The sequence below is a fragment of the Cololabis saira genome, chromosome 13, assembly GCF_033807715.1.
Source record: "Cololabis saira isolate AMF1-May2022 chromosome 13, fColSai1.1, whole genome shotgun sequence".
Classification (NCBI taxonomy): domain Eukaryota; kingdom Metazoa; phylum Chordata; class Actinopteri; order Beloniformes; family Belonidae; genus Cololabis; species Cololabis saira.
The window spans coordinates 16,128,471-16,150,063 of record NC_084599.1 but is presented as its reverse complement, the minus strand read 5'-3'; the positions used below and the strand labels follow the sequence as shown (position 1 = coordinate 16,150,063).

The following is a 21,593-nucleotide window of genomic DNA, read 5'->3' as shown; positions in this document are numbered from 1 at the left end:
TTCTGAAATACTGCCATCCCAAACATCGCCAACATGCTGCCATTGTGCTGTTCATATTGATCAAGCTAAAGGTGGCATGATCTTAAGTCATCGATGATCATCATATACAGTATACTTGATGGAGTGCATTGTTGCTCTGCTGTAAAACTTCCCCCAGTACTGTAGCTTATAAGTCAAAACAATAAAACGTATTAAAAAAGAAGAAAAATCCAAGGCACTCTTCTGCAAATATAAAAAGCCTTTATTTAAATTGGCTATTTCATGTAGAAAAGTGGGTTACAGCCCATGCGTTTCAGCCACGTGGCCTTGGATTTTTCTTCTTTTTTGATATCCTTTTTCCCACCAAAGAGCACCTTCGTCACACGATTTAGATGAACCTTCTGAGCACTCTGGACTTTCTTTTTTGTTTTTCTTTTTTGTTTCAATAAAACGTATTACTTCTGAACAGCCTTCCACGTCTTCATTTCTTACTTATTTATGTTGTTATACATAAATATGAGTAATGAATGATACCAAATAACCCTACAAAACTAAAACGCCTCTGCCACCTTCCTCCGAGCCTCATGCCGTCACACGTTGTCCTGATGGCAACGAGGAGTCATAAAGTGGTAAACTTGCCATGGCCAAGTGTAAAGAGAAACTTCCGATCAGCTGTAATGACCTAGATAACAGTCGACTTTGAGTCGGTAACTTACTCTCGTTGGACACTTTGATTTGCATAAATTTGAGCCTTGTTAAACCGTTAAACGTCCTGCCTGGATGTGCTGCCTTCCCAAGATGCTTTGCATAGGCATGGACCGTGGCTCCTGTCCTTCCACAGAAAATGAATAGAATCCATGTTAGTGGTTTACTGTGTGTTTAAAAAAAAAAGCTGAATGAAAAGGACCACTGACTTGCAGGTGGCACACGCTTCCACACCACGTCCTCACAAGATGATGAAATGACATAATCACTGGCCGGATAGTATATTACTGAAGCAAAAGTATTTAGGTCATTGTGCCCAAGTACATAAGTATCACTTTTATGGAAGCTCACCGTCACTCCACTACATTTGAACAATAAAAAAGATAATACTTTTTGGGGCCCTGGATAGCTCAGTGGGTTGAGCTGGTGCCATTTGTAGAGGCTATAGTCCTCGTATGGGCAAGTCGCTCTATACCGCTACCCCCCCCTCTCTCTACCCGTTTCCTGTCTACCTACTTTCTCAATAAAGGCCACTAGTGCCACAAAAACCTTTTAAAATAATGGATAATACATTTGGTTCCACTAAATCTTTACGAATGTACTCATCACTTACTATGAAGCTTTTTTTCTATGTTTGCATAGTTCTGCATGGATGTGTTGGGGTGCCTGCTGGGAGCATGTCTCCGAGGTTGAACGCAGTGAAAATCTTTCTGAGATCAGATAGAGATGATGTTTGTCCATCTGGCTGCGGCTTTTTTAAATTAAGAATTTCTCATATCGTTTTAAATGTTTTGCTCTGTTTACAGACCACAAACGTTACAAAACGCCGCCGTCCAATCCCAAAGCATGTTGATGTAGGGTGCAAAACATGTTTTGTTCCAGATGAACATTTTAAATGAACTTGTCCGTGCCTGTTGGACTGTTGTTGACTGTTTCTCCTGTGGGGGGTTGGTTAAATTGTGTTTTGTGGATTTTGCATGCTGGCAGAGAGTTGTTGTTTTTCCACTCTCTGTTTCCTCTGGCTGTAGTTCCACTGTGTAGGACCCTCCAGGTCCAAGGCCGAGGTGGGGAGGGATGAAATTTACTTTACTGTAAATATTTTAAAATGCAGTTTCAATGCCAGTATTTCTTAACCTAGAGCTTGTGATTCACCGTCTTCACAAATAAGAAGTACAATGAACTCACTGCATACATTGTATTTAAACATCACAGCAGGTAAGATGAAAAAGACAGTGGGCCTGAGTTGCACTGGGAATACGTTATGCCGCTCAAACGTAGAGTTCAAGGGGCTGGTGGTGTAGACTCTCATCCAGGTTATAGTGATTGTCAAAGGCTTCAAAAACCAAGAAAAAAGAACTTGGCTTGCCTTTGAGTCAAGTTTTTTTCGTTCTTTCGTTCTGATAATCGTGTCCCAACAGATCACTACAGACAGAGCTGCACTTTCCACCAAAGACTTAAAGAAGATATGCACCCTCTTGCTATAAACACTCGACGACCTGAGCTACCCCCTGAAATACAGTTTGGAGTCAACATCGCCAATCCAGTCTCTTACCAGTTGTTAAATGATACTGACTAAGTTTTGTGATTGTGGTTTCTGACTAAATTTGAAAAAAAGTAGCCTTTTTTTTAGAAAGCTTTGTAGAAGTTAAAGAATAAAATATATTCATATTCGAATATATACATCACGTAAAATTTCTAAAATCAGTGTCTTGTCCCTTCATGGACCTGAAGTAGAAGAAATAATTAGTAAAACCCCATTAGCAAGTACAGTATTACAGCTTTGTTTTCTTTCTTTTTTTGGAGAACTTTCATTGGACCGTCTTGGATGTTTTACTGTGAAGACTGTCGACAGATCAGGGTCAGAGGCCTCAGAGCTATGCCAAAACCTTCAACTGTCGCCTCTTGAGATAGCCCACTCTTGATTGTGAGGTGTGTTTAGGGTCATTATCCTGCTGTAGAAGTTTTTTCTCTTTTCACCTTCAGTATTTGTGGTGTTTGCTTAAAGAAATTGCTTCACATTTCATGGAATCAGTCCTTCACTGTGAGTGAAATATTTCAAGCACATCTGACTCCAAAAGAACCGCATAACGTGACTTCTGCAAGCGTACGATTCCTCTTCGTATTCAGAAGGTTCTGTTTCACCTTCATCTGTCCTCGAGACTTGTTTCCTTGTGTAAACGTCTGACTGAATTCATTGGCGGTCCCAGTTTAACACTAAATGACAGATCTGGGATGCTTTAGTATTTTTCCGTACTGTAGCCTTTTGTCTACTTTGGATGGCTGAGTTTTTGTTTTTATTTTCTGAGTGTTGGTTCGCTGCCCAGAGGAGTCAACTTGACTATGGATTCCAGTAAAGATTGGCATCGCGTGTCCGTTCCAAGTCGTGACAGTGAACGATCGTATCGATGAGACATAGTTTAAGTATCTTAACTCGCCTGAATACAATCCCAAATCCCTTGGGATGTTCAACAGTCGTTCTTTATGCAACTGTTAAAATAATTGTATGTTTTTTTGTTGTTCTTTTAATATTTGTGACTTTTGAATATCAGGTCAATGTTAACTATTTCCTAAAAAGCCCTCTTTTTACATTTGAGTCTTCAGAAAACTGATTGATTATATCTTTTTTTTAAATCGATGGACTCCTTTTTGTCCCATTAAATAGTTTAAAGCTCAGTTTTATTATGTTACTAATATTCTACTTTGCACCATTCCGTCTACTGCTTGATGAATTAATAAGCTAGTGTTTTTAATAAGTTTGAACTAAGATTAATGTGTCCTGAAAATATTAAAAGCCCAGCAATACTGCACTGTTGATAGGGGACTTGCACAGGCTTATCAATTAAAAATACATGGATTAGTTAAGTGATAAAAGCGGAGCGTTGAGGGGCCGAGATCATATACAGTTATATTATAATTCTCTGTTTTAGTGGTGTCTGGAGAAGCTCCACTTCTTTAGTGGTGATGTGTTTTGTTGTCATTTAATGGTGAAGCTCTGCGCTGCATCACAGGACAGTTAAACAGACAGACGGGGTATTAGCGATGTGTTTACCATCTGTTTAGGAAGGACAGACATGACAGGAGAGCCTGAGGAAGAGACAGTTTTATGGTGCATGAAGAAACAACTTTTTTTTTTCCTTTCCTTTTCAGTTGTGGTGGGGGGGTCAGTATTGTGATTCAACGAGGGCATGTTGGGGTTCATATGTGGCTGCGCAAGTGACAACAGCAACAGCCAGTTTCAACACAACGAGCGAAAAGCACAAAAAAGATAAAGAACAATAGCAGCACTTTCTGTCTGCACTGGAGTTTTACTGGACCTAAACAGCACATCTGCCTTTGACTCGTGTCTTTTCAACTGTACACAATATCTAATGAACTAACAACCGCCCTCCAACACAACCAAGAGCAGCCCACCTCAGATTGTTGAAGTTATTTCTGAGACCGCAGCAACACGATATAACATGCATCTGCGAAGCACTAGTACAGATCGATACCAGTCATGTTCAAGGCTGCAGACCCAAAATGTAACAAAGAAAGATGTCGACTTTGAAAGCAGCTGCCAACATTTCGAGATGATCCAGTGTTTGAAAAATACAGCTAGAATCTTGACTTTGATGGGCTTGTAGAAGACAAAAGTACGGCACTGTCATGGTCTCCAGCTGTGTACAACATCTTGAATAGATTGTGACACACACATTTTACCAAGTAAAGTTGGTCCCCAAGACCACTTGATTTCATTCTTCCATAAGGTAGTGTAAGTTGAGGATTGAAATGGTTAAAAAGACTAAGAATAATAATAACGTGTGGCGGAGCGGTCCATTCATGCCTCCAGCCTTTGGTCAGCACCTCGGCCTTAGTGCAGCTGTTATTCAGTTCGTGCTTTTCTGCATGTGAGTTCTGGCAGTTGTAATTTCGTCAGAGATGTAAGTTATGATTTCTCAACTGATATTACTCTTGGAGAATTGTTTTATCATGACAGATAAGAGGTCCGTGGGATTTGGCGTTGAACACAAGTTCTGCCTGTACAAGTAAAGCGGTGAGAGTAAGAGAATGGGATGCATTGGGGAATGAGTTGAGAAATCTGGGAAAGAGACAATAACGGAAAGAATGACGTATTGTATCCAAGACAAATAGAAAAAAATAATAATAATAATGTGATAGTGTGAGCCTGTATTAGTGGCCTAAGCTTGTCTCGATGCTCCTCCTCCCTGTGATTTTTAGCTGAGCTATGGGCTTAAAGCGGTGGGAAAGTTTGTGCAGAAGAAACCCTGGGTGATGTTATTTGTATTGTTCTATTTCAGCCTGTGCGCTGAACCAGTGTCAGCAGATTGGGGCTACATTTCATGTTCACACACACACACAAACACTGGCATGAAAAGAGAAACCAACCGTGCTCTCCTCACTCCATTTGTTTCCAGCCTGACCCCCAAAATCCCATCTCTTCTTCTCCCCCCTATCCGTGTTTGCGGCCGGTCGATCTCTGCCCGTTTCATAAAATGTGGGTCAGTGCTCAATTGAGTTGTCAAAAACAAGTCTTCCTTAGCACCAGTGATCCTCCACGTGTTATTACAGATGGAAGTCAAGCAGAGTGGCGGGTGTTAGGCTGCAGACATGTAGATGTGTAGTCTGCAGACAGACCGCTGTTTGACTGTGCTCTCTTTCATTTAGGCATATATATTGCATGCAGCCCTCCCTGTGCCACTTTGGCGCGCACACACACACAAATGCACGCACAAGCTTAACACACTGCTTCTGTTGCATTTATTTTGGAGTGTGTGAGGAAGGGAGAGAGAGAAAGAGGGACGGTGTCAGATTGAGTTTGTAGTGTACACGGTGCTTCTATGCAGCCTGTGTTAGACAAGACACAGGGCTATTGTGTGTGTGTGTTTGTGTGGGTCTTTAGTTTGAGATTACACACTAATGGCATCAGCTTCACAAGTCACTGCTCTTATATTATGAAAGTGAAGAGAACTGCACGGCTGGGAAGTGTTTAAGTTTGAAACCAGATCAAAACTTCTAAAAAGAAAGTGACGATCTTTTCTCTCTCATTAAAATTGTTGCTTCTCAGTCAGTCAGTGCTCACCACTAGGGATGTAACAATGCATCACTCTACACTGACACGTTGACATTAACTGTATATATTATCATCATCATATGATGTACAGTACTTTATGGCACGTATATTTTTATTACAAAAACAGCAGATGTTAAAAGGTTGTCCATTGAATCAACTTATTGTTCATGAGACGTGTGATGTCCACCTTCCTCTCAGCGTTCAGTGTTCTCTTTTGTGTCTGACTCAGGGCTCCGCTCAAAATCAGACAAAAAGACAGCGACTGTTTATTATGAAGTCACTAATACTTTTAACTTCATGGTTTATTCCCACACATTCAATTATAGGTTGTTTATCATGTTTAAACAGAGGTCTCCTCTTGTATCCATCTGTCCAGACGGTGAAATGATTTTGTGGGTCATAATTGAGCGATAAAGAATTAGTCTGAGTCACGCAATAAGTGTTGTCATCAGGGAACATCATGTGACCCGGCCAGCACACTCAGTCCTCCGTCACTGCAGCGATAACATCTCACAGAGGAGGTCCTTCATTTCCCGTAGTCATGGACTGTCTCTTTAATTTATTATTTTTTTTGCTTGTTGTCTGCTCCTCCCCCCTCCCCAGAAGTTTTCTATTTTTATTTGTAATTAAGATCCTAAACAACGTTCCATTAGATCTGAGCATCCACCCAGGTGTGTGTACGTGTTGGGAAGCGGAGGGAGATTAGTTGTTTTCCATTTCTCCTCTCCGTAATGACCGTTCTATAAATGTTTAGGGAAGACCAGCCGCGTGTAGGCGTGTTTTTGTCAGTCTATCCTGGAGAGATTCTCATGTTGGTGGGAATGTGTAGATTATGATGGAGACTTTATTTACATAACAGAAAAATGTGGAGGGGAAAATCATAAAAACACACACAAGTACACCGGCTCCCTCACTTCTGTTACTTTAAAACAGGAAAAAAACACCCCTTCTTTTGTATTTATTTGGAGTTGCTGTATAAATACCGTGCTACCTCTGTGACCTGTGTGTTAATGGTAGGTCAGAGGAGAAGCCCTGCCTCCCGCCACATGTGGCACAAGACTATATGTCCGCAACACAAACGTGTAATTGATGGGACTCACCAGCTGTACCTCAAGGTAATGACAGGCAAACCAGCAAGAGCTGCGTTACTGGTCGCCCATGTGTTGTTCAAAGTTCACTACAGAAACTCACACCTCCCAGATCTGTACATCATCCCACAGTGACACTCCGCTCAGTCAGAAGTGACTGCGTGGACCGAGCTGAGATCATACATGCAGAATCCACCATCACACAGCTGGGATCCAGCTAGAATGCAGCTAATAGTTTAAAAATATCCATCATTTCAACTTACAGCCTGTTTCCTGTCTTCTTAAGCCTTTTCCAGGACAGATTTTCGAAGGGAAGAAACAGGGATCCAGTTCGCTGCATGCAGCCTGGGCTTGAGCGGGTCACGGACCCGGCACGATGCAACAGTGCCCCCTCATGTCCATTTCACCTCAATCCTCCACAAAACCTCAAAATGGATAAAGGGGCAGCATCTTTTACAAAACCTTTGTCTCTCTCTGACCTACAGTAAACATACTATTCATTTAAGAAATGCTTTCCGAGACATAAATTATGCCTAAAAGAAACCCAGCAGGATCGCTTTATGATGTTGGGATCTGCATCAGTTCTGTATTGTTACTGTAAATTTTACTCTTATTTAAAAAAGGCATTATTTTAGTTGGTTTAATGTGTTTTATTGAACCAGCTGGTGACGTGTTTAGCTCCCTCTCCTCCATTTTATGAGACAGACGCTTGAATTAGTGACGAACCTGTGACTGGAGCCAGTCAGCATGTTGACCTTTTAAACCCATGAGAACATAAACAACCACCAGATTATAACATAAGAACTTGCTGCTCACGGGCCACACCAAGCTCCGTCTTTATTTTGATCCCAACTGCGCAGTTGGGATGCAGTATTGTTGACAAAATCTGTTCACGGGCAGACATAAAGCATAAACCTGTCAAAACACTCAAAACTTCATTTCTGGTGGTTCCTCCTTCAGTAAATGTCCGACCATGTTCTGCCATGGCCCCAAACACATGCCTGCGCATGCATAAACACAGGTGAAAAACAATACCGGCTTCAGCGTTCTGGCTGGCAACATTTAAAAGTCATCTCTGGTATCAAACGGCTTTGCGTGGCCACGCTGCAGAGTGAAACTGACAAGCTGCAAAATGTTTAAGTCAGTTGTTTTGCCTCGAGGTTCATCAGATAAACTGCGGTTGTGTTTGTTTCAAGACAAAGCAGAATCAGCCTCTTTACCGGCGGGTGTTTTTCTCCCCGCCGGTGCCTCCTCAGTCAATTAGCTGTGGATGTAATGTACTATCCTGGGCAGTTTTAGAGGGATGCGTGTATTTCCGTGCACTTGCCTGCATGCATGCACCTACTCATTAATGATTTTAAATCGGTCTCATTGTGAGAAAAGTGCAGGATGTTTTTATGCAGACCTAGGGTTGTGAATGACATCATCTTGTGTTGTAGCTTCTGCAGCAAAAAAAAAAAAAAAGGAAATGCTATTTTTTTTTTTCATGCAAAAGCCTATGCAAGGGAGTTAAGACCTTAGCTCAGGAGCGATATCAGCAGGCGGGGTGTCGTGTGCCTGGCAGACAGAATCCAGCCGCAGTGACCAGCATGTGGCTGGCTGGCGGTGGCGGGGCGGAGTGCGTGGACTGTTTGTGTCTGCGACCGGGTCCCGTGTCTCTTCCAAATTGTAGCCCTCGAGGTCTGAGCAACACCAACTTGCCAACGCAGAGTGAAAGAGACAGATGCAGATAAAAGACGTAGAGATGCATGAGGAAGACAGCGAATTAAAGAGGATGAAAGGTGGAAGACGGGTTGACTGATATAAAAGCTATTGAGAGCTTTTTCATGTACTGACAGAGAGGCAGCTCTTTGTCCAACTCTCTTCTGGCAAGCCGACCTTCAGCTGTGCGTCTCTGTGTGCTGTTCTCTATTGATCCCCTCCCTACAAACAATCCAGCAACAGTTCAGTTACCACTTGCCTGTGGAGGTACAAAACCACTCACTTCGCACTCTGTGGTCATCAAAGCCTCGTTTAATGACATATTTACGATCTTTGTTCTCATCAGGATGATAGATTCAGACCACAAAAGCTCCTAAATCCATTGTACCTTCAGAAAATGCTAATTTAAATTCCAAGATTTAAATAAAAAAAGTATCAAGGAAAGTGCAACCAAACATGAAAACCACATTACTTTGTTGGGTTTCAGTGTTTGCAACCTTTTTTTTTTTTTTTTTTTTTTTTTTAATGCTGTACCGGTGTTGTCATATTGTTGAAGAAGATAGCTAGATTTGTTTTGTATTTGATATGTTTTCATGCGTTTCCTCTTCAAGGCAACCACAAAATGTTGTGCTTTACAACAATCTGTCCAGTCACCCAATCAGTCAAGCAGCTTGTCTTTCCCCTCTGTTCCTTTGTTGTGTTTTGGTTCCAACTTGGCTTCTCAGACTAACATACTTCACGCTTAGACATGGATGAGTTACCGGCTGATGGAGAAAACAGAATTTGGTCGTCAGGCTGTACATTCCATATTTCAAATGTACTCATTTAAAAATGCTTGCTTGTTTCCCCTCGGCTTCCGGGCAGTGTTTCGGTTTGTCATCGAGTCACCCGGGTGATGAAAAGTTTGGAGAAGACAGTACAGACGGACATCAAAATTGTAACCCTTGGGATTTCAGGCCAAGTGCATTTGGCAATACCTGCGGTAACATCACATGTGATGTAATGCCAAACAAAACGCTCCTCGGGCTGCAGCTTGTGCTCAGTGCAAACATCATCTGAATGCATTCTAAGCTCAGCGAAAGAGGGATCCTTCACAACAGCGAGACGCACTTGCGTTGGCCACCTTGCTCTGCTTTTTCTCCGGCTGCTTCACAATGAAAGCGTCTTGTTTTCTCAGTGGCATCAAGAAATGCCTGCATTGGCAACAACTTGGCACGGCCCCTAAAGAGCAGAAGATAAAGGAGGGCAAGTAAACACTGGTGTTTGCAGATGGCAGTCTGCACAGCTTCTCGCTCTCCTTTTAGCCTCATGAAGGTTACAGTTATTATCGAACAGCAAGTATAGCTTGACAATATTAAAGGAACGTTCCAAGGAGAGCAATGTTTTTTTAGTGACCAAAACGGCACAACTCGAAGCAGTTGTGCCATAATTGAGTTACAACGGGGGGGGGGTTGGCAATGGAGCTATGTCAAAATAAATAGCTATTTTAAGCTTCTGGCAAGAAGTGTACCTAAGCGATGGAGTGGATATGGTCCCTATAAACATAACCGAGGTCATTTTAACTTTGTATGTGTATAAAAAGGATCGTTTGTATAGGGATCTCCATCTGATGGTTACCATCTTGTCATAACTCTGTAAAAGCCAGATTCTGATGTCATTCATGCTAATATAAATGTAGAGAAAAGGAAGAGGGATCGGTGAGGGTCTGATGCAGAACCTTCTGACAGTAGTTTGAACGTCGACTGGGACGGACTTATGACAAAGTAGCAGCAACCAGACGGATATACCAGTGGTCCACTTAAGTTATGGTGTGGATGCTATGAACACAATCACCTCAGTGGAGCGGGATATTTGTGTCTTGTCAGACGGTTTATTGTGTCATAGCTCCATTACCACTTGCGCTCACTTTAATTACCATTTTGCTGCAAAGACATATTCTGTTCCAAGTGAAACCACTTGGATTCAAGTTGTTTTGCTTCCTAATGAAAGAACACTTACTTACAGTGTCTAATACTAGAGCCAATGTCATTGTAACTCCAGATTATTTTTTTTAAGATGTCAGATGGTGATCTGCATATACTGAAAACATGATGCTGACCAAAAGCAAAGATGTTCCACAAATGTTCGCTGACAAGTATCTTGTGACACTGCTGGAAAGCTTCAAATCTATAAAAGCACACACTCTCTTCCTCTGAGTCATTCATTGCATTTCTTTAAAATAAATACCGGTACATAAAAACGTCTAAAAAAGAGAAGGTTAGAGGCTGGAGGGTTGGGGATTCAGAGGAAACGGAATGAAATTTGAGCACATTCGTGGATTTGATTAATCAGCAAGTGTCCGCTGGCTAGTGTCATGTGAGCGTGTGTGCACACTGTACCTCTTCTTTGTGTTAAGAGTCATATTTCCGCCCCGGGTGATAAAGACCTGCTGCGTTGTCCGCACCTTTCACACAAGACAGAATAATGGCTGCGAAAAGAAACCCAGAGATAAACCTTTAATTTTCCACTTCAGCTGATCTTAAGGCAGATTTCCGTCTTTTGATAAACACAATTCTTCCGATGGACCCATTGTCGGATTCGTCACTGTCATCACCGCAGGTTACAAAGAGCATGTGCCTTTGCAGAGATACCGTACACCCGCGACTGCGCAGGAGAGGCCAACTGCTCTCATTAACAGAATATCTGGAAAAGATTTTGTGATTTTGCTTGAAGTTCTGGTGGTGTTTACATGTTTACAATCCTGCCAGCCGCTCTGAGTGTGAACACGTACTTGTCTTCCAGCTGTTTTATTCAGAATCAATGGCAAGCTTGCTGTGCATGATTTAGAGCCAAAGTTTACTTGATGTCTTTTGGTTTAAAGATTTATGAATTTTGTTTTAGATGTTTGCTTGTATCCCTTCCAGCTTAGTGTGTTGTTGTTTGTTAATGTAAATTGGATGTGATTATATATTTGCAAATGAAGCACATGTGTGGATTTCTCAAAGAATGCAAATTAGCTTGTTTTTTTTAATGGTTGCTATGGCAGTAACTACGTTTCCACCATCTCTTTCAGTGGAGCTCTGGTTACCCAGAGATTTTGGTCAACAAGTAGAACTGACCAGTGGCCAACTTTGTTGTTGTTCTCTCAAAAGCCTACACCTCCAATGCCCACCCCTCCCACTGCCTCCAGGCCTCGAAAAAGGTTCATTGTGCAGTCAGCGCGCAAAGCAAGTCGGGCCTGGTTCTGGTTAGCACACTGCCATGCATCTGAAACACTCACCTACCTCCGGGGGTTGCATCTGGAGCTGGTTTCCTGTGCAGGCTGAGCTGGGCATGGGCGGAGTTTGGCCTGGCTCTGTGATTGGTTGAGATTTACCCTTTATGGACCCCAAAATGGTAGGAATTGCCAAACACCAATCTGTCAATCACTGGCAAGCAGATTCGAACCAGATTATCACGCAAGAGGGAGTTTGTGATTGGTGCAAAGGCCCGAGCCCGGCCCGTGAGGCTGCAGCCTTCTACCAATAACCTCCTGCTAAATTTAGAGCCGACCAATCTGCTGAGGCTATTCAGTGAACAAAGAGAGGGTCTATATTTAATACAAAGTCAGGTTTTCTTTGAGATTCATTATGTCATGACAAGAAACTCTCAAGTCATTTAAAGTAATGGCTGTATCTGAGGAATTGCAACCCTAAAATTAGGAATATTTTGACAGAGTAATGCCATTGTTCTCTGTAATTGTGTGTAATGGTGACATTAGTGCATGGCAGCAAGGCTAGTGAATTCAGTAATTGTCGTAATAATAATGTTAGCTTCCTGTTATTATGGCAGTAATGCAGCAGCTCATGGAAGCAGCGCTGCCCCTGAATCTGCACGGTCCTCTAGGTAGGCATCGTTCTTGCTGTCACTGAGAGCGTTTCTCACAGGGTCTCTTGGGAGAATACTAAATGAGGTTATTTTTTTCCCAAAAAATCAACAAATGCTCTTCTAAAGCTTGTCAAGATCAAGATTCGCTTGAGTTGAAACTTTTGCCGACCGATTAGATACTTGAATGATCCATTTTTGGAGCCTTCAATTGTTGCAGCGATGTGCAAACTGTGATACATATTTAAAGGCAGTCCAAACGGCACTTGATTTCCTGTTTATAAATGGAAATGGTTTGCAGTTAATAATTGTATCCTGTGATTTGTAAATGCTCGTACTTCATAAAGGAGAAGCGTAATTGAAGTTAAATGCATTTAAAAACAAGGGAAAAAGGACAGAATTCTAGTGAAACTCCTTGAATATTTTAAACGTCGTGAGGAGGTAGGACGTATTCCCCTCCGTTCTAGTTACAGAGGTGTACAGTTCTCAATCGCCTGTCCAGTGAGCAGTGAGTCGGACATTGTTGAGTTTAGCCCCAGTGTTGGAAAGGGCTTCAGTCAGTCTTCCCACTAAGCCTCGCTCAGTCAGCTCAGTCTCAGCTCTGTAGACTTGCAAAGGCTTCTATTTCCTGCTCTGGCGCCATGGCACGCAGCTGACAGCAGCTTCTACACGTCTCCTGCAGGGACCCACTTACACTGCATGCTCCGTCGGGCACGTGCAGACATATGCACACAGCACCCAACTGCACACAGATATTTCAGTGCACACAGTTGGTAAAACCATACTGCGGTGCATTTGTAGAAAGTAATTATGACTGTGAGGACAAGACAAAAAAAATGTAAAAAAACTGAAAACAAAAAGCGGTAATCTCTCACTTGAGGTAATTGATCTAAGTGGAGGTGCAATGACTACCTGCAGAGATCTGTGATCTGGGAGTGGAAGACTGCAGTTCTCTGCAAATACTCACATGAAGTCTTCTTTTGTAATTGTATTGAAAACATCAATTAAAAAAGAAAAAGTACTTTTTTTTTTCTCTAAAAACATACAAATCCAGTTCACACTGGGTGTTTGCATTCATGCTTGGACATCACATAAGGTTTTATGTTTGTAGATGCAAATCATAATAACCGTTGTGAGCCACAAAACAATTTAAGAAGAACAAGAGCAAAACCTTGAACAATGCTTTCTTACAAGGGAAAACATGTACCGTTGGAGTGTTCAGAGCTCTGGGAGGCAACACATCTCACATTTTGAGTGAGGTTGTTCCTGACAAACGATGCGGAGGCCCACAGTCCCTCCAGGTCTCCTTTTTCAGCTCATTTTCTTTGTGCTGCCTTAAACAGAGCGTCTGATGCCAAAGTTGCGTAGCAACATGGAGTTTTCAAATGATTTCTTCTTTTTTCCTCTTTTTTTCTGCCGACCACAGCATGCTTCTTTACAAACCTAGAGAATCAAACACAGGTCTTTTTTTTTCTTTTTTCCTTGTATTTGCCGATTGGAGGTGTTGGTGATCGATAGATGTACTAACATGAGAAATGAAGGAGAAAGTTCTCAGCACTGGGCATTTCAACAGCCCGTAATGTTCTTTGTCTTTCTCTCCTCACTCCCGTCCAGCACAATGAGCACGGGAAAGATCCCAAACATTGTTTGGTAGCTCAAATGAGCACAACGTGGAGAGGTATTTGATTTCACAACATTTAAGAAGAAAAATGTGCAGTGAGATTATGTTTGAGCGATCTCCAGGGGCTGGCTGGGGCCCGGGGCGGTTGGAGAGGCCTCCTTCGAGCGAACAGATGAGAACGTGTGCTGCGATGGCTTGAATGTTGGACGCCGAAGATGCAAAGATGGACTGATGTCGCTTTCCCTTCATTTATGATGCAGGAAATTGCATTAACAAAGTCGCCGAGGCTGACCCTCAATTGGGTTTCCTTTCCCGACAGTAATTCCAAAACAACAATATTACAGTAAACTCTACTTCTTCAGGGACAGTCAGTGAGTTCTATGGCTTTGGCTCTATTTCTGGACTGTATTTCATGTTTGGCTCAGTGATGAGTTTATCTGGATCAGACACAACGTCCCCCACCGGGGCCACTATAACGTCTAAAGCCCCTCATTCTTAGAGCCTGTTTTCCTTGATGAGAGTAACACAAAGCCCTTTATCATGGAATCCAGCATGAAAATGAAATATATCGACACAGGCATTTGCAGCTTCATCAGACACAGATGTACGTTCCTCTCTGAACAGTAACTTCCTGTATCCTGTCATCCGAAAGCAACATTCCCTTTTGTAAAACCCAAGTTTCTTTCTCAGCCGTGCTTTATTTTTCACCGTTCCCATCATCCTGACCCCGTTGCCCGCTTTCCCCCCCGTCTCTAACCTGTTTTTCATGCTTTCCATCGGACAGATTAGCTCTCCGCCCTTGTTGTTTGTGAGCTCACTATTGTCGTGAGAGTGATCAGTGTTGTGTGAAAGCTCCTGTGGTCTAGAGCTTGTTGAACCAGAGCACCATTCAGCTATTGTAAGACACTGACTGTTCAGACAGCTTCACAAAAACAATTCACTGCACCGAAAGTTGCTCCAACTGCCCTGTCTGTCTGTCTGTCTGTGTGTGTGTGTCTGTGTATGTACACTATTGATAGAGAAGGGGGAAAAAAAACTGTCCAGCACCCATTCAAATTAACGGAATGAACAAAATTACCTCAATCTCTCACCGGGCTGTAAAATGAACCAATGCAACAACGAGGTCGCTCACTAAGCCCACAATTTATACACTTTTACACTACATCAAAAAAAAACAACAACATTAAACAAGAAGTCTGTTTATCGATGCCTGAGTAATATCATCTGATTGCAGCCCAAAGCGTAAAACTTGTTTTTTGTTTTAAAAAAAGAGGGTAGTTGGATCGTTTGAACTGATGGAGTTGAGGCTAAAAAGTTGCTGTTAAGGGTATTGAACTGCCGTTAAAGGCAAAGCTGCTCAGAAAAACAAACAATATTGTCAATACATTGCTGAAACCCGTGAGAAGATGGAGCAGGATGCTGAAAATGTAAACAGGACTTGTGTTTGGAGCTTGATAACTTATACTGTATTCAGATTGACCTTTTTAACTTTTAAACAAAAACGCATAATAAAGATTGCACATTCATTTTCTAATTATTAATCTTGTAAAGCAGGTAAACTGACTCAAATGTCAGCCACACAGCAAGGAATAACAAAAGCTCTCGCATGTTTTGTTTTTCACAGATTCTGTCTCTAAATGCCGCTTTAAGGGCTTCAAGTAAGGTTTCAGTTGTGGCTCTGTTGGTGTTTTTTTGATATTTTGGCACCCTATTGTGACCTCCGATATTATCTAGGGTTATATGTGTTGGACATTAAGCTAGATTAGTATATTATTTTTGTTTTATATAATTTGAAGTTGAATAGTGAACACTGTTCAAAGGTCTGGATGCACTGAGAGAGTCAAGGTTGTTAAATTGTGTTTTTCATGACACTGTTAGGCTGTTGGCAGTTGTGAAAGACAAGTTAATTCAAAGCTTTAAAGCTTTGTAATTATTCTTCCTCATCAAACATTGTAAAGGTGGCCAGCAGTCAGGGGATCTTCTTAACCGGGGTCTCCAACCCTGGTCCTGGAGAGCCACTGTCCTGCATGTTTTAGATGTTTCCCTGCTTCATCACACCCCTAATAGACATGGCTGTCACCAACAGAGTTGTGTAGACCTTGATGACCTGCTGATGGTAAGAATTAATCAGAATCAGGTGTGTTGAAGCAGGGAAACATCTAAAACGTGCTGAATTGGGGCTCTGGAAGGCCGGGGTTGAAGGCCCCTGTTCTAAGCAGATGCTTGGTGTGGCAGTCGTATGTATAAAGCTCCAGTTGGAGGGTTCGTGTCACATGAACTTTGTGTTGTGACCCTGCAGACTTGTCAATGAATGCTTTTTTTACTGGAACATGTTTGAAAATCATCAACCTGTAAGACTACTTTAATATGAAACTAGTTTAGGCTCACACAGCATGAAAACACTATTAAAGAGATGGCAAAGAGTTTCAGGTCATGGCAGTTCACTGGTTACCGTGCAGGTTCAGCAGAGGTGGGAAAGACCAAGAAAAGTTTGTGATTCTTCTGGGATTGCTGTGGAAGTCTTCAAAGCCTCTGTGTGACTGCAAAAGACCTTGAAAAGATTTAGGAGACTAAGAAGGGGTGTTTTTGTTCTGTTGAAACACCTATCAAAGGAAAAATAAAAACCCTCCGTGGGAAAGCCTTTCCTCAATCCTCACAACAAAATTCAATAAACATAAATTTGCAAGTGAACATTTACCCGAGGCTGAGCTCGTGGGTCAAAAACAAGCTCCTCCACTGATTCCTTTGCATCAAAACTTTATAAAAGAAGTGAGTTCAAGTAAGACTTGAGAAATAATCCCGTAGAAAAGGTGTCAGATACAGAGTCAAAGTCGTCTGAGCTGTGCTGAGCTTTAGGTGCAGCCAGTGGCGCGGGGCATGATTCAGACTGACAAAAGAAGGAACAAATTCTTCAACAAGTCAAATTGCATGTACAAAAGGAAAAGGAGAGCTTCCACCATCCATCCATCTATCTATCCATCCTTTTCCTATAGCATCAGTCTTTTATTGACCCTCAAAATGTAGAGACAAATACATCACTGAGAATCAGAACATCTCAAAGAGATATAACCTTTGAGATCATAGCTTTACTTGTTCTCTGTGTTTTGCTGCAAAAGTGAACAAAAATAAAAGCTGCAAAAACATCTCTTAGATGGCTGCACAAAGTGCTGCTTGTTAAAGTTTCTTCTTCATCACTCAAATCCTAAAAGATAAAAATGTAACATACTTATCTTTCATACAGGAAGCTTACTTGTATTTTGCATAGAAATAAAACCAATCTGCCAAATGTGATGCAAGTTGCAAGACTGTGATTCAGCGGAGGGTTAATTGAGTTTGGCAGGAGATGTTGGTTGTTCCCCATCAGCTGTGTCTTAAATTTGTATGTTTGTAAATTGGAGCATTTACAAACAAAATGGGAAGATTGGGACTGGGAGACATAAAACTCAAACTAATACAGCATGGCTTGCAAAATAGAAAACAAAATGAAAAACAAATGTGCACAAACAGGAGTTTGTTCCAGTTTGAGAGTTTGACTTTGAGTTGGTGGTTTATTGGTGGAGCATGCATACTTAAGGATGGTATTACATTTCCTTAACTGTTCAGTGTCTGAGTCAAGAGCCTGGTCATCGTTTGTGTTAATGAGTGGATGTAGAAAAGGCACAACACTTTTTGATATTTGTTTGTTGTGTCTGTGTGTCATAGGCTCTCGGGGACTCTGATTTCCCCGCCGTGTTGAGGCAGCTGCTGCCTTTGATGAAGCCCCGTGGGAGCGAGGACGGCTCATCCCTGGGGTCAAGGTCCGGGGAGGAAGAGTGTGGGCCCGATGAGCTGATCCTCCTGCTGATCTATCTCTACTCCCTCGCTAATGAAGCAAAGCACACGGGCCAGGACTCTGAGGAGGAAGAGGAGGAGCTGGAGAAGCTGGAGAGGGAGCTGATAGGAGCCCTCACCCTGGTCATAACACGGGAGACGGAGCTCAGCCCGCTGCTGCAGAAACTCACCGGTGAGAGTTAATGCCGTCATCATAAGCGCTTTCAGGAGCATGCACAGTTCGGCAGACTTGATTTAAGAAGGTGTGAGCAGCTGATGGTTAATTTCCCCTTTCTCTGCCTTCAGGGCTGATAAACCGGGAATTTTTTTTTTGTATTATTATCACCAAAGTCGTCACACTCCATCTTTCTCCTGCACTTCTTCTGTCACACTCTCCACTGCACACAAACCAACACACTCTCTCGTCAGTCGGGGAAGCAGCTACACAAATACTCAAGTGTGGAAATGTTTTAACTTTGTGTTTTCAGATAAGTGTAAGAGAAAGAGAGATAACATTTCACTTTATCTTCTGTTTTGACTAATATTTACTACTGTTAAGATACCAAGTATTTCATCCTGTAGCTACTTAGCAACAGTGGTTGTGTGTTTACTCCACATACTGATTCTTACGTTTCTTAACACATCACTTTCTGCTGTTGGCCTGGCCTGGTTACTGTGTGGTAGACCAGATCCAAGGCCGACGCTTTAGATGAGTGACCGGTCCAGCCCACCTCACCACAGCCGGCTGTACCTCCCTCAGTAATGGCATCTTTAACCTCAGGGTCTACTCCTGTGCCACATAGTTTATAATTAGTCCTTCTTTTAGTTTAGGGCTAACGCCACCGTAAACACACGCCCTGGAGTAATACCTTGGGATTTTATACTATCTTACATGTAGTGTTGCATCGCATTGTCTAAGGTTTATAAATCCATGTAAAGCACTTATGAAGACTGTTGAGCTCTCTCTTCTTCTTTTTCCCTTCTCATATTCAATCTCTCTCTCTTCCTGTTCTACTTGGCGAAGTTTAGTCTGGACCCGAGGGGCCTCCTGGCAGACCCCGGTTCAGAGATGTGGCTCGTGTTAAAAAAAGAAAAAGGAAAAAAAAAATCCGACTGTGTTATAAACACTTCATTGGAAATAAGCCTGTCATGGGCTGCCAGGTGTGTTTCAGACAGAAAAAAAACCCAAGGATTTGTTCACGTCTTGCCCATTCAAAGGAATCTGGCAGCGCATGCACTCTCTTAAATCTGAATGTGTGTTCGTGCGTGCACGGGTGTCTGCGAGAGACGTTTTTATTGCAGCCGAAGAAGTGGTTGGTCGGGGTAACATGAGGAGGAGGTCGTCTGTCTCAGCATCCAGAGCAAAACATTGATTGTGACATTCTCCCCAATTAAAGGACTCAAATGGAAACCAGACGTTGAATGAAACCTGGTCGCCTTGGGAGCTTTTTTTCCCCCTTTTTTTTCTTTTCTTCTTTTTTTTTTACAAATTTTTTCTTTTCTGTTTCCCCCCTGGCTACAGTCTGCAGTTCAAGCTAGGCTTACACTCTGCAGAGACACAGATACACACAGTGCATGCACAAACAGGGTGAGGAGACACAAGAACAATATACACAGGCAAGCATGCCAAAAAGACAGGACTCCAATAAGAACATGTGATTTTTGGAAAGTAAGCAGGACAGACTAGTGGAACACACCCAGAGCTGGTTAATTACCCCCTTCTGGGAACTTAATTAAAGAGCATCTTCAGGAAATAGAGTTCCTCAGACTACCCCACACTGTAGTTTGGTCTTCTAGTACATGTTTCCTGTCAGCCCATCATGCAGACACCGACTTTGTGCCTCGAGAGCTGAACAAGCAGTGTTCCAGTAACACGCTTCGTTGAGCAGCAAGAGAGCTCAATCATCCACAGTGGAAGAAGCAGGTGTAACAACGTTACACACAGAATAAATGCATGCAGCTTCCAAAACCACATACTGAGTACTATGCGTGCAGTGCTGTATAGAGTATGTACTGCATACTGATATAGAGGTCGCCTTTGCTGGCAACAGTAAAAGTGATGAAGCCACAGCATAATCATAAGCCGGTCATGTGACTGCTGTGGCCGGCCTCTGCTGTAGTGGCCCAGTGCATGATGGGATGCAGGATGCAAGGTGGACTGGTCAGTTGCAGACAGGAAAATCTTTCTGGAAGTAATACAGTTCTCATTATCTTTGCACATACTGCAGATTGTGTGCTTAGTTGTGGCCAAAATAAATTACAGTTGAAACCAAGTTTACAAAGAGTGTGCAAAAAGACATAACATTTTTTATCTCACAAGTTAAATCAGACTAACCCTGTCCTGTTTCAGGTCAGTCAGGATTACCAAAATTATTTTATTTTGCTAAATGCCACAATAATGAGAGAGATAATTTATTTTTATTTATTTTATAATTTTATAGTACTTTCTTCGAAGTTTCAAAAATGCCCATAGTTAAATTTCTTTGTAGTGAAATAAGTTAACAGGACATTATCAAGGTTATCATTAGGCATCAGTTGTTTTGTTGTTGTTTTTTAATTGAACATATTTGCAGACACAGTTGCCACGGCAGCTACAGCACTTCAGTCAGCTGGAGGCAGTCGGCCTGTAAAATCAAATATTTAGCGATAATGGTTTCTATACCCTGTTGGGTCCAGTCCCTCAGCCTGGGAGCACTGGACTTATAACCTTGTACATTAAATCCTAGGAACTCTCTAACATCAACAATATGTGACTTTAACTCTTTGACCTCTCCAACTTCTCAGCTTTTCCTAAGCTCAATAGTTTTATTATGTCTCTATCCCAAAATAGGACAAAATATAATAATTTCCTGAAACACCTGAGCAGCTTTAAGGAAAGTCCTTGAAACTGGAATAAATTGTGTCGGGGGAGCTTTTTAATGAGCAGATTTGGTGCAGCGGGTCAGTGGCCATGTTTGTATTAATAAGGGAACATGTTAGCCAGTGCAACAGTGTGGCTTATTAAAGGCTTTTTAATAAGTCATACTTAAAGGTACTTTTGTTCTTGGTTTGTGAGATGATGAATAATGCAAACTACTGCCTTTGTGGAACTATAAAAATGGGCTTTATTTACAGAGACCATCTATCCTCATTTAACACCAAGCGAAGAAAAACATCAGGACACCCAAAAGAGACCACTCAAAATGTAAACTGAGACTTGAGTTTGTAGGCCTGCAGGACGGGACAACCTTTTTTATTTAATCACTGTGAGTGTATGCATGCTAAATATAATTCCATTTTATTCAGCGCAGAATCTCTTAGTATTGTTGTCTCAGGGCATGGTTTTTATTAAAGGGCTGAACCATATTTATCCAAGAAAATGGTTCCGCTTATTGCAGACTGGGAAATGAGCTCTTAAACCAAATGCCCCACAGCCAACACCACATGTGGGGAAAGTTGGATTGGTTGTGGGCAACACCGTTCAGCCAGAGCAAGCGACGGGATTGGATGAGGAACTGGGATTCCTTGAAAAGCTCGATTCTGATTGGCTGCTGCCCGTCGGTCTGCAGTTTACATGGGTGCGGTGTCTGATGTGTGCAGGTTGTAAATAGCTCCGAGCAGTTACTGTTAATCCCTCGTTCAGTTGTGGGAAAAACTACATTTATGATGCTTGGAGGGGGAAAAAATTAGTGCTCTTTAGTCTGCTACACGGATTAGCTTCCTGGTGGATCTGGGTTTTCTTTGGTACAAAATCAAACATTTTCCTTGCTTTATTTGTTTTGTTTTTTTTTTTCGT

The 21,593-nt window shown here is 42.1% G+C and overlaps 1 protein-coding gene across 1 annotated transcript in view; it reads left to right on the top strand.

Moving 5' to 3' along the window:
- scfd2 (sec1 family domain containing 2) overlaps positions 1-21,593 on the top strand; it is a 108,944-nt gene that overhangs the window by 35,887 nt on the left and 51,464 nt on the right. Inside the window, exon 5 of the mRNA XM_061737079.1 lies at positions 17,711-18,011. Coding sequence (XP_061593063.1) covers positions 17,711-18,011 — 301 coding nt within the window. The remainder of the gene's footprint in view (positions 1-17,710; positions 18,012-21,593) is intronic.